General features: G+C 42.8%; 1 protein-coding gene across 2 annotated transcripts in view; it reads left to right on the top strand.

The window, feature by feature from the left end:
- AMBRA1 (autophagy and beclin 1 regulator 1) overlaps positions 1–13,898 on the top strand; it is a 131,684-nt gene that overhangs the window by 70,014 nt on the left and 47,772 nt on the right. For both annotated transcript variants that reach the window (XM_083839455.1, XM_083839456.1), the window contains exon 12: positions 8,747–8,857. In XM_083839455.1, coding sequence (XP_083695581.1) covers positions 8,747–8,857 — 111 coding nt within the window. The remainder of the gene's footprint in view (positions 1–8,746; positions 8,858–13,898) is intronic.

The raw sequence follows: 13,898 nt of genomic DNA, 5'->3' as shown, positions 1-13,898 counted from the left end.
AGCAGACATTGGGTTTGCTGATTTGTTTGCATTAATAGGATTTCACGAAGTTAAAATGCGCACTCACAAGGAAAAAGGCTATTCTCTGTGAAAAGCAGTTCACTCTATATTTTTACATCGGTTCTGCATCTATCTGTTGGCACAGCTACATTGCTTAGCTGGGAGTGCTGTTGTAACTCTGTTCGAGCCTCTGCTCAGGAGAGGAGTTCAGTGGTGTGCACTGGAAGTGCGGCCACACGAATCTATCAGGTATGGAGCCAACGATGAGGTATAACCTGTGTGGAGTATGAGAGCTGGCAGGTGTGTCAGTCCCTACAAGAAAATCTTAAGAAATTGGAGGAGCTCTGAATTAGCTAAACCCATATAGGGCAATTCTGGCAAGGCTGGGTTAGCCTGATCCTGCTCTAGCCTCTGTCAGACGAGTGGACTTAATATCAAGCGATATGTGAGGACTCGGCCCAACCAGTGCTTCAGTCACCCAGCACCATGAGCTCACACGGGCTCTTGTGCTTGGAGAGCCATCCAGGAAAGCAAGGCCCTCTTTCCAGCAGAGCTACATGTGGAATTTTGTCCTTGTGTTCTTCAGAAATGTAGCAAAATGTGAGGGAACTCTGGAGACCCGCGAGCTTAGAGCCTGGTGGCTGCTCCGGCCTGTGCAGAGCCCCGCTCCTTGGCGGAAGGCTGCCCCTTTGTTTGGTCTCCGCAAGGCTCTCCATCCGAGGCAATTAGGATTAGCAGTCACATTTCATGCTCTGAAAAGTCAGAAAGGGAAAGAAAAAGGAGTTTTACAAAAAAGACTTGCCTGCCAGGCACAGATTTCGCTCTGTTTTTGTGCAGAGAATAAACACAGATGTGAAGGTTAAAAAGCAGGCATCCAACAGCCTTTAATGAAGGGCTTGGAAACGATGCGAGGGACTTGGCGATAGAGAAGAGTGGAGGCAGTGCACGGGGCAGAGCTGGCAGAGGGAGGAGCTGGGGTGACACACAGCACAGATTAGCTCCTGAGACCTTGCTCGTTCACCTTCAGAGGGATTTCAGGAAATTCAGACTCTGGCAGGAGAGATGTGGCGTTTTGGCTTCCAGAGCTACCTACTGTTTGGGGAAACGTAGAAGGGAGGAGAGCTGTAAACATGCCCTTGTGCATCGGCCCAAACAGGTGAAGAAAGAAAATACATGTTGCTTTGAAGGTTGCAAAGTTCTGCTTTCTTTCGCCTTTTCATCTAGCAGTTTGTCCTGGCCTCATTTGGCAGTGTCAACCCCTTCCTCCAACCCTTTACTCGGTGTTTTTTTTTTTATTAGGGCTTCTTCACACATACAGACAAAAACCATCTAAAAAGCTGAAAATATGCAGACACAGTTGAAACAAAACATTAGATGAAATAAAGTGCAGATTGGAATGTATTTTTAGTGCTCGAATATTTTCCCTAAAAGCCTATGCTGTAGGAAACACGTTTTGCTGCTTGAATCATATGCTAATATGAGGCGTGCTTTTGACACATGCTGCTGTCACATGGAAACACAGAAATGGTCTCAAAACAAGCAACACTGTCTACAGATGCTTCTTTTAATGGCTCCAGCAGCTTGCTGATTGGAAGACTCCAGCCTTGACTCTTATTCCCAGCAAGGGACCCAAATGGAGGAAAGAAAAAAAAAGGGGGGGGGGGGGGAAGCTTACATGCCCACCCACTTCTTAAACAACTTGTGATGTCTGTCACCGACAGTAGCAGATGTTTGTTTCGGTTTCCATAACCTTTTACTGTCAAGCTCTTTTAATGATGCAGCATCTCTATTTGCAGGAACACTTCACTTGACATTCTAGCCTGCTGACATTTATTTCCACCTGTGTGTTTTGTGGAGCACCTCCATCTCCTTAGGAATGGTGTGAAGTGTTGGAATTCCAAGTGTTTAGGGACTGCCATGAAACAAGGGGGGGGGGGTTGCTCTTAAAAATACATGTATGCATGTGTGCTGTTGATGTAAAGTAACTCATATAGTAGAACCTTTCTATAGAAATTCCTCTCCACTGCAGCTAAAAGCATCATAAATGACAAATGAGAAAAACAAACACTATAATGTCCCTGTTCACAAAAGTTTTCTTATAAAGAAGAAAATTGCACTTAGAAGCTTTGAGTTGTACAAATGTAAGAGCACCACTAAGACTTGCAAGCAAGATTTAATGTGTCTGTTCTCTGGTGAATTGTACCAACCACCCTGCAAGAACAAACTTTTAAACCTTGCAAATGAAATATTCCTCTGAGGCAGTGAATCTACACAAACTAAATAATTACATATCAGTAACAAGATACATCTATTACTTTTGGTTCTGTTGCCAAAGTCAGTCTCACCGTCTCATTCATCCCTTCACCTTTCTAGAAGCTGTTGAGCAATCGTCTTGCTCTCCGCTCATCACTGTGGTGAGGCTTGAGTAAGACACTGGTATGCTCACAATTCAGATGGTATTTCTCATTACCTACATTTTTCCTGATGGCAGGAGATTTTCTATTTGTAAGATTGATAACAGTGTGCAAAAATTGCTTTAAATCCTGACAGACTTTCATTGTGGCAAGGCTGTATTTGAGGTGATGATCAGTAGTAATTTAGGAGGTAGAAAGACAGAATAACTTTAGTTTTTTTATTTTATTTTTCAACGGTGTATGTGTGATATTAAAGGGCTACAGAAAGTTTTTAGCACATGGGAGACTGAGACCATGATCTATCGCCAACAGTAGCTGGGGGCGTGGAGGTGTAGTTATAGGAAGGAAGTGAAACTGCTTGTTTGTTATCGGTCACCCTGAGGAGGATGAGTGCTTCCTAAGCAGTGACGTTGGCTTGCTCCAATGTTTATATTCAAAGGCTATGATAAGATACCTTACTTGTCACCCTGGAGAGTACAGGGCTTTTCCTGGTCTGAGAAAATCTACGTGAATATTGTTGGCTGAGCTCTTGCTGTTTCTGGAAACTCACCGTACTCTTTCATAGTTGGTTTTCCAACTTTAATGTGTAGCAGAGTGACATGAGCAGGGACGTCTATGTGGGGTGAACAACAGGAGAAAAGAGCGAGTTCTCTATACTGAAGAGAAAATTATCAGCTTGATTGATGAAGTGCAAACAATTTGGACAAGAGGGGAATGCATTTGAAAAGGACCTTAATATCTTCTAGTTTGCCTGAGGGAAAACTAGATCCTACAGTCAAAGACAGACACTTCCCTTATGCATTTATGTATCAGTTGTTGCATGATCAGACAGAGGAACGTCTCTGATGCCGGGATGTCAAGGAGCCACCGTGAGTGTACCAGGGATAGAAGCTTTGGGCAGGGCATCTGTTCATTTACTCTTTGTGTTCCTTGCAAATAAACTGATTTCTTTTTGAAGTCTGAAACTTGTGACAGGAGAATTCTTTTCCGTGTCATGCTTGCATTGTTCACAATGTGAATGAAGCCCTTGGGCACTTGACTGAGGACATTTCATCTTTGCTACCTGCAGCTGAGGCCTGCTCACATTCCCATCCATGATTAGGGCTGTGAAACTGGGCATGCTAAGTGTTGCCCCTATTAGAAGAAAAATTTGCAATAAGAATGAGCATGAGTGGAGAACTGTATTTCTTATTTTATACATCTGTGGTAAAGAAAAAATAATAGCTTTTTGAAGGGTTTGGCCTTCAGAGAGCTTAGACCTCTCTGGGGCTTTCTTAGTTAGTATCATTGAATCCAGGATCCCTTCAGCGTTTAGCAGATGCTGAACTACCCTCAGTAACATTTTGTGCATCCATTCTTGAAAATAATTTTGCTGGCTTGCTATTTAAAGCTTTCTGGTAAGTTGAAATGGTCTCTTCAAATGGCTACTTAGCAAAATGAATCCTTGAAAATTCCAGGTTGCTACGCATACTGTTTATACAACGTTAGCACAGTAATAGATAGTTACCTCCACCACTTCAAAGGCAATATCTTCATGGTAGCCTAGAATAAAGATTTGCCATGACTTGTCAAAATCATGTTCAGGGTTGAATATATTCACTGTGATCAAAGGTAGTCCCCAAAGCCAGGCTGCAGCGTAGAATAAGGTCAGGGATGTGCAAGAAGCTGCTACAACTCCAAGTAGTTGATGAGGATCCAGTGATCAGTAGTCATATTGCAGCTGAATTCAAATTGTTTCCAAATTGGTTGAGGAAATCCAATATATTCTTGCAGCAAAGAGCTTTATCTTTGGTTTATCAAATAAGCTTGTCCTGTGTCTTGGGCTTCCTGGAGGCTGGTTTATAGTAAATCTAGGACCAGTAAATGTAAAACTTACCATCTGTGACAGATCCCTTCTGCAAGTGTTGAATAACCTCAGCATCATTAGCTACAGTTACAAATGGGCACATAAAGAGGTAATTACTTCTCAAAGGTACTCATGCTTAAAGATGCAAGTACTGATCTAGGGGGAGTTTTATACCAGGGCCTAATCACTGTCTCAAATTGAGTCACAAATTAGCTCAGGGACTTTGCCAACTTCCTCAAAGGCGTCTGCCTTATCTTTAAGCATCCTAATAAATTTTTCTCTGACTGTGAGGGAATCTGCCAGACAGTAAAAACCTGAGGAAAAGATCTAGTCTGGGGAAAAAAAACAAACAAACTCCACTTTCTGTTAAGTTTATGGCAGAGAAATTTTCGTAATGTGTAGGTGGTCCACATTCTTGAAACTTGTACCCCAGAGCCCGTGTAGTTGTAAAGTATTAGCTCATTCTCTGAGAATCTGATAAGAGTAGTCTGGAAGTATCCTGCTCTTCACCAAAAGAGTACCGTGGAAAGTGGGTTTGCACCTCTCTTTTTTTCCCTTTCAGTCTAAACTCAGATATTGGCTTGATTCATAAATGAGCAATAGCTGACTGACAAAGGTTCATTTTCCACATGCCAAGATGAGTTGGACCCTCAGAGGGGATTGAGACTGACGGATAAATAACTGTCACGTGTAGGTGGCCTATAAGAAAAGATTTTTGGTGTGGTTTTTTTTTTTTGAGCCTTTGTTAAGACTTTTTCCCCCCACTCTTTAAACTCCTGTCATGTGCTGAGTGGGGGTGGGTGGAGATCAGGGCGGTGGGGGGAGAAGGGGGTGCTGCTGAAAGCATTTATCTTCATTTCTGCCATCACCCAGTGTTTATTACGCAGTGATAGACAGACGCAGGAAAGCTGCCAATCAAACCTACGTTCACTGCATTTCAATTGGCCTTCACTTTGGCTTTCAGCATTTTGAAATCTACATCTCCTCTTCAGAAAAAGGTCGTTCTGTTCATGGTGATGACAAGCCTGAGACCCTCGGGTACCCACTGCAGTCACTTGTGATCCCATCAAACAATGGAGGGATCCAAGGAGCAGGGTAGACTGTCAGGTGCTTGGTGAGAGCTGTTGCTTATAAGAGCTGATCTTACGCTGCCCAGATTTAAGAAGCTGGGGTGTGATTTTTGCCTCTAGTAAGTTACACTAGGTCTTAAGAGGCAACAGCACTTTCTTAGTCTCTTGCCTAGACTGAAATCCTGACTGGGCAAAGCAGCTGAGAAAAAGTCCTGGAGCTGTACAGTGAACAGAAGCTCTGTAGTGAGGGTTTTAACATTTCCATGAAGTTTTTCTACTGTGGTTTCAAGTTGTCCCTATCAACCAATGGAAAAGGCAAATAAAAAAGGTTAGGATAGCGTAATTGTGTACTGTGGTTTATTTTCTTCCCGAAATTAAATGTCTCAAATGTTTGCATGCTTTTAATTGTCTCTACTGTAGGACAGTGCGTGCATGCATGTGGGAGGCTTCTGGCAGGATTTGCGATACGATACAAATGTTATTCCCTCTTGTTGTATGTAACTAGATATAGTTTAATAATTACAGTTCTCAATTACACAATTAGTGTAAGTGGAGGTAATTACTTAAAACATGTAGATCATTGAACTGCCATTCGTGTTGGGCTCAATGGTTTGGATCCTTTGAGAAATGGACCAAATCCTTCTGAACCTGCAATTTTCTGTGAACCTTGTTCCCTCCTCTTCCTTGATAAAGGTGTTTGTTCCTTGAAGCACTAGCATTAGTTGGTGGCTTTTGCTGGCTCTGGAATTTGTGCAGTAGTGTCCTCTAGATGGGGAGAGGAGCTGCTGCTTTCCTCTGGTAGCTTTTCCTGGAGGACATGGATGTCTTGGGAGGTGCAAGGGGGTGAGGTTCAACTGAACGCCTTGACTCACCCAAAGGTTCTAGGGGAAGGGAAGACCAGAATCTCTACAGGAAAACTTCAAAAACATTTGCCAACAGCTTTTTGATAGCACTTGTGTGACATTTGTGCAAGCCAGATGACTTGCTGTTTGTGGAGCAGTGGGTGATGTTGCTAGGCTTCTGTGATGCAGCGGGACTGCAAGATTACTCTCCTAAGGATATGTTATTCTCCAGTTTGTATATTATTGGCTATGCCTACAAAGATTATCATCATTGCAAAACAGGTGATGACCCTGTGATGCTGGTCTTTAGCAAGAAGATGAGTATTGTGCAATTATGTGCCCTGAGCAGTGCTTCCATTGCCTGTCTTGGCAGAGTAATTCCTTGCCTTAGTCCTGTGAGGCCGTTGTTACCCAGTCAGTGATGCTAGGTACTGTTTGTGTGCTGCAGGTCCCACTGCTCAAAATTAGCACAGGACCTAGCTTTTTGTTCTCCATCTGGTGGTTAGAGACAACACAGCAAGAGCTGCCCTTGTGTACCAGCCCTGAGCTTGTAATGAGGAGACTTTTAAAGCTGAAGGAACACAAAATTTAATTGTCCTTCTTCCACTTCTGGTTGCAAAATGTAATTTCATTAATGCATCGAGTCTGCTTTCTCCAGTGCATCTCTTTTGTTCAGAGGAGCCTTTTGTTTGGGGGGATATGGAGAACGAGGCCTTGGGCATGTGCGAGAGCGAAGGAAATATTCTTGCTTTTGCTCTCCCAGTGATACGTGAGCATCTGTCAGGGGCAGATACAGAGGCTGAGCAGATGCACAATGGAGGTCTGTCAGTCGCTGCAGGCCTGGCACAGCTGAATACACAGCATAAAGCTGCCTGCTCAGAAATCTGGCTCTTGGCGCATTTCTGAGCTTTCTCCAGAACCAAAAATCAGGACTTGAAACAGCTGATATATAAAAAGCAGACTAGCAGGAGTCTTCTTGGTGTCTTTATCAGCACTGGTCTAGGATTTGCTTCCCAAATGGGCCCTGATCCCCTTGTTCTCTACTCTGCAGAGAAAATGTGTACATCTGTGTGTATATTTTCAGGCGGTTTTTGTTTTACAGTCCTGAGCGTTCTGCTTGGATTTGATGAAGAAAGTAAAAATCCAGCCACCCCGGTCATCTCATCTTCCCCTGCATCAGTGTAATTTACTAGCAGTTAGCCAGCTTTTAGCGCTCTGCACGGGCAGTTTACCTGCTGGGTGCAGTAACACAGCTGTCCCAGCATTGCTCTTCCACTGATGCTGCTGGAGCAGCAAAGTCCTGAGGCAGTCTTTCTGGGAGAATGAAGCCACTGACTCTTCTGCATGCTTCCCATCGGAGACAGTTTAGAGATGCCTAAATCCAGCCTGCTGAACCCTGGAGGCTGTGCTTTTCCCCATTTGTGTATGGGGACAATCTTATTTTGCTCTCCCTTACCAAATTCTCTTACCATGAGTGTCTCTGGGTGTCAGCGTGTGTATGTAGTACAAGGACTGCATGCTTCTGAAGGCCTTAGAGACCAGAAATAGCACTAGGTTTTTGACTCCAGTACTATAAAGGGAGAACTGTTTCTTTTCTCCACTTGTCTCCATAGGGATTGCATTTAATGCCTCTGGGCTTTCTTCATGTATGCCTACTGAGTTAGCAGTGGCAGTCCCTTTCTGCCTGGAAAATTGTTCTTTGTGCTATTTCTGAAGCATTCTGCTTAGCCACGTGCTTTGGGCTGCTGCCCAAATCCTAGGGTGGTTAGCAAGGGGCATGTCATTTGCCTGGAGTCAGGGCAGTCCCTGCCTGCTGTAGCTTGGGCCACCCAGAACAGTAAAGGCAGGAGAATCCCGAGGCCAGCTCTTAGGTCCTCCTTACCAGGCAGAAGTAACCACCCTTCTCCTTACGCAAGTAATTTTTCTGTGCTTTCCCTGAATATATGGATTACCAAAGCCCACAGCCTGCATTTGTGGTATTCTTATTATTATTCTGTGCTATTCCAGAGGGTCCAAAAAGGAGTTACCTGTATCAGGGACATAGGTTAGGCTCTCTAGTGGACTCTAATTTCACCTTCATTTCAGATGGAGTTGCTAATATTTTATTATAATCCTTACTGTGTGGCAAGTACTGTATCCTTCTGAGTTGAGTTTACGGCAGTAGCAAGGAATATGACCTCAGATGTGTGTGATTTGACAGGGCAACAAGTTTGCCCTTCATAGCTGTACTAGAAAACTTTAGGTCTGTGAAAATACATCTTTACTAGCACTGGTAAACAGTATGGACTTGGACCAAATGAATCTGATTAAGATTTCTACCTTGTGAGCCTGGGCAAATATTGCTTATCAACCTTTTTTTCTTTCAGAAATATGTTGCAAGGAAGTGCATTCCTATTAATTTCCTGTGTTCTGCAGCTTATTTAGGTGTTACCATTTCCATAAATGAGGTTTCTTTAAGAACCTAGAATTTTATGTCTTGGATTTTGAAAAGCTTTTTATGGTTTTGTCACATGAGCTGTTTTCTGGGTTATCTCTTGGGGGTTAAATTGATAATTATTTCTCCCTTTTCTGTAGGTGCTGTGATTGGGGATGGACAGTCAGCTGTGGCCAGCAACATTGCCAACACAACCTACCGGCTCCAGTGGTGGGACTTCACAAAGTTTGACCTGCCTGAAATCAGCAATGGTAAGTTGGAAAGGACACTATTACTTTCTTTTAAGTCTGCACTAACTAGAGCTGCCATAATCTGTAAGATTTTTGGAAGGTAGCTATATATTGCAGGGCTTGGATTATTTGTCTTGTATTGGGAACTGTAAAATACTTAGCCTTTCGTGAAAGGTGACATTAACAAAATGCATTCAGATCTGTTACTGCCCTGTTTACCTTGCGTATTCTTGCGAGCAGCAAATCCTTGTGTAAGTCGGGCTTTTTTGTTAGTAATCTCATGAGAATATATAATCCTTGTAGAAAAAAAATCTGTCTCCCATCCACTCATTCTTTTGCCAACAAGTTTCTAGAGGGATTACTGATTGATGTATTTATTGTTTTTATACCTTGGCATTAGAACCTGCTAATAAATTGGGTCTGGATGCTCCAAGTTAGAGATACTGCTGTAAGTTAAAATGCTGCAATGTGTTTTGATAATTGGGGTCCTGGTCTGTTGCTTACCGCAGTGTTGTAAGCTTCTAGCCACTTGCAAAAGCAATGATTTGTTCCATATCTCATGTGGAAGATGCTTCCGGGTCAAGAATGAGCAGTATTACTGTGGGGGCGGTGGTTGTGGTTGTATTTTTCCTTTCCCTTCCCTTTGTGAGATTAGACCATAGTTTTACAGGTATTCTGTGCTGGCATAAGCTAGCTCTTGCATTGGAAGCGGCTTGTTACGCTGGTGCAAGAATATTTGATGATTGTAGTCAGCTGATCAAGAAATGACATTTGGGGGGATTTAAAACTAAAATTACTAAAAAGGCTATTTTTAACCCAGAATGGTATCCTGATATAGCTTGCTGCACTGCTGCAGGAATGTTTGTGGCAGCCTGAGATGAAGAAATAAGATAGAAGATAGGTAGGAATGTTTGTACAGTGATTTTTAATGTAGGCCGTCTCTTATGCGTATATGAAATTTATTGCTTGACTTCTTTTTAGGGGGAAGAGGGATTCTGTTTGCAGAAAGTCTTTAAGTTCCCTTCCAATCCAAACCATTCTGTGATTCTACATCTTTTGTTTTTACAGATAGCCTTTGAAATGAACTAAGTAGAACCTAACCTCTCCCAGACTAAGCTCTGTCTGTTCTGTATTTCCAAAAATTACATATCCACCAAGACTTGTCTTTAGAGTACTGTCCTGCTGCTTAATAAAAATAAATAAATAAACACCGAAAGAGCACATACAGTGACACTGCAGCAGCAGAAGTGCAGAGAATTGAACTAGGAGGGGCCATTCATCTCCCAGAGGCTGGGAAATCAGAGTAGCTAGGGGAAAGCTAGCAGTTGCCCATCCCATTACAAAAAGCTGCTTCTTGCTGTGTCGTTCCTCCAGACAAAGTATCTGGTGTTTGTCTCATATCCTTCCTTCATGTTTTATAGAATATTGTGGTGTGATGTTTATAGCCTGGCGGGAAATAAAAGCCCTGATTTTAGAAGATAGCCCTTGATGTTATACAGGGGAAAGGTGCTTTATATTTTGTCTGAGAAGCGTTCTGTCTCATGGTAAGGAGCATGCAGAGTCATTTTGAAAACATAATATTTCATTGAATTTAACTGTGCCAGTGCTTTGACATGTCCTGTTAAGTGCCAAACTGTAGTGCTAGTATAAGTTTGTGGGCTGAGGATCAGTGTACAAGGTAAAGTTTTGCCATGTGGTGGCAATACTTTCCATGGTCCATCCAGAACCAGGAGCAGAATAAAGCTGAGACCAGAGGGGGAAGCATCTTGCTGCTGACTTAGATTCCTGGGGACTTATCTGCAAGCTTGTAAAGTATTTGAAGAGTGGTGCAGCAGCTAATAGGTTTTCTGGCCTCATCTGGCTGCTGAGGAGCTGGCTGCTGATTTTTTTTTTCTTTTGAAAAAAAGAAAATTTTTTTGAAAAAAAAAATGCCCAAGGTGTTTATAATTTATGGAGTTCTGTAGAAAATGAGGACCATCTGCTGTTCAAGGCATTAGTATTTCAGTCTTCTCCCTCTCCTCTACCAGGACACTTCCATTCTGAAATCTCTTCTGAATAGCTGGATATTGAGCTAATGCCTCTGTCATTATGCCCTTCTTGCAGGCAGGGTTCCTGTTACAAGCCCATCACTAGATGTTCTGACTCCCCACTTCGTAATACTTGGCTTGTCCATCTTGATTTATGACCTTTTGGAAATGTTTGGGTTTGCTGTGTTTTCACTTCAGATGTTGAGCCGAAATCTGGCTTTTCTAGGTCATTAGCCCTATCTCCCTTTGCAAAGGTCTAGTAAGGGTGTATGAATGTGGAGCAGCTGTGCTCATCCTCAAACAGGCATTTACCAAGCTTGCACGTGCACCAAACAAAGGCAAGCTGCAACTTTGCCAAACCAGAAGGACATTAATGTAGCTTAGGGTTACTGATATTCCCCCTTCATAGCCTGATGCTTGGTAGTGCTGCTGCTGATCTATGTTTTTGAGTGCCAGGCCCAGTTTTATATAACGAGACCTCCATGAAGAAACATGCTTATTTCAATGTGCTTCTTGGTAAAAATGTTGCTCCAGGTGCAAAAATTTGCAGAGATATTGCAAACTAAGTGTATGACACTGGAATGGAGGATAGGAGGATTTTTTTCAGACTGTTTGTGGTCTCGGACACAAACTATTTTCCCAGTAAAGCATTTGACCTCAATATCTCCTTTTTTTTCCATCGTTTTCTGTAAATCAGAGATGGTCATGTGAGAGAGTCTGCTTACAAAGAGGGTGCTATTGCACTTCCTGGGACAGACTTGAGCCACAAGTGGTTTGGGAGCGAAGGCAGATGAGATGATGCAGCTGAAATTTGGGACTGCCTGCCAGCTCCACTTTCAGAGGAATGGTTCTGTGGCCAACCTCCATCTCAGAGCAGCTCTTCTTCCTGTTACAATTAAACAAAGAGAAGGTAGTTTGGAAATAGGATGTTTTCCACTGAAACAATATGCCTGAGCAAGTGACAGCGGCGCGATTAGTGCAGCCCTGCGATCTCGGTGCCCTCAGAGCCCCTGGGCTGTGACCTCCGTGTGTGTGCAGGACTTGGCTCCAGGGCAAGGACCTCGATGACACCACATCCAGCACGGAAGGGGACTCCAACAAGTCTTGGGGAGATGGCTCTGCAGGGACCTGGGGGATTTTACCCTCCAGCCTATCTTCCTCTGCTGTTTACAAGACAGAAGAGATAGTTTCAGATTTCTTCTCTCCTTTTGCAAGTTTTCATTTTATTAACTTCAAAATGAATATGACCCAGCCTTCGATTGTAACTGTCAGTCGTGTCGGCATTAGGCTGGGGAGTTTATTTGGGAGCAGGAACAAAGCTATCCCTAGCTATTTATTTAATATTATTCTAGTAGGTGCTGCTGCTGTCACTCCCTCAGATCCTTAAAATTGCCTGCAGCTAACAGGTAAGTATTGAATCAGTGAACACTGTAGAATATTCCCTTTCCACAGGTAAAATATTTGAAGGCTTTGGCTCTTGAATCATTTGAATATATTTTCTCGTAGTACTCGCTGCTCATTACTTCAATTTCTAACCACTGTGGCTGAACTGATCTAGTTCTTCCATGTTCAGTCACAAGTCAGGAGTTTGTCCTCTGCTGTAACACCGGCTGGGACTTCAGGAAGGTGATTTGGTCACGGCTTGCTGATTTACAGTGTGATGCAGAAAAACTTAGAAGGAAAAAAATGCATTAAGAAAGCACCACCCATAAGGGTGGCTAGGAGAGGATGGAAGCCTGTACCCTCCATTGTGTGCTGGGTTATCTCTGGCAAGCAGTGCTGGTCCTGCTGGCCTTCCAGGCCTTCCCCAGCTTCAACCGGGATTATGCTGTAGGTGTCAGCACTCCAAGTTGGCACAAGAGCTTGATTAATTTGTTCTCTGATGTTTCTTTTGATCTATTCTTTCAGCTCGATGGCTGCATTAACAACAAAATAAAACAAGAGATGAAAGGGTGGCCTTGTTGCAACTGGTTTTCCAAAAATAGCAGTTTTCCCCTAAAATCTTCTGCATTGGCTTTGTTTTCATAGATTGGGCCTCAGACTCAAAGAAATCAAATAGCCTGTGGCTTTGTCAAACACATAAACATCTTGGTCCTCCTCATGACTTGGGAGTCTCTTAGATATTGTTCCTTAAGATGAAACCTTGCTGAGATCTCTACCCCTCTTTTTTAGAGTTGTTCTTCTGGCAGAGTAAGCTCCTTTGGTTCTAGGTGTCAGCGCTACCTAATTCCCTTGTCTTTTGCAAGTGAGGAAAGAGCAAAGAACCATGATGCCAGTGTGAATCAGATCTTGAAAGACTGAAATAAAGGGCACTCTTCTCGTTCAGTGCAACTTGCATCTGTGATGTTTCATGTTCCAGACACACATCAAGGGGGAAAGATAGTTCACTTCTGGCAGGGGAGCTCACAATCTGTTTTGCTAAGAGGCATTCAGCATATGCATTAAACCTTAAAAAGAACAAGACATGCAGTCATGTTGGACATCATTGTGAAGAGCTTACCAAAAGCCACTGTTCTGTGTGCTGTGCTGGAGGAGGAGAGGAAGGAAAAAAAAACCACACACACAAAGGTAGAAAATAAGTGCTATGTGATAAATGGACTACTGGTGAATGGTGACCCAAAACAGATATTGCTTTAAAAGGTCATAGTTAAAGCTACATGAGGAGGAGGATTAGAGAGCTAGAGAGGGAGAAATTTGACCATTGAACTGCAAAGATACATACAAGACCTGGTAATGTCTCTGAGTCTGTAAAAGGTACAGAAGAAATTTAAGCATTTCTTACATTATGAAAATTACAAATGTACAAAGCTATATTTTATTTAAAAATAAAACAACTTGAAAAACATATGAAGAGGTAAGAATTGTCTAGGCTATGATTTTTCAATAGCTACAGGAACAAGGAAAAAACATTGCCTGTGCCCAGAAAAATTGGTATCTGACCCCCTCTAAAATTTCTTGCACCAGGAGTTGGTCAGTGCAGAAGGTTTCCTGGGCTAAATGACACCCATATCTTTGGTCTGGTGAGGCAAGTATAC

This window comes from Anser anser, assembly GCF_964211835.1.
Source record: "Anser anser genome assembly, chromosome: 5".
In the NCBI taxonomy this organism is placed as follows: domain Eukaryota; kingdom Metazoa; phylum Chordata; class Aves; order Anseriformes; family Anatidae; genus Anser; species Anser anser.
This window is presented reverse-complemented; position numbering and strand designations above follow the sequence as displayed.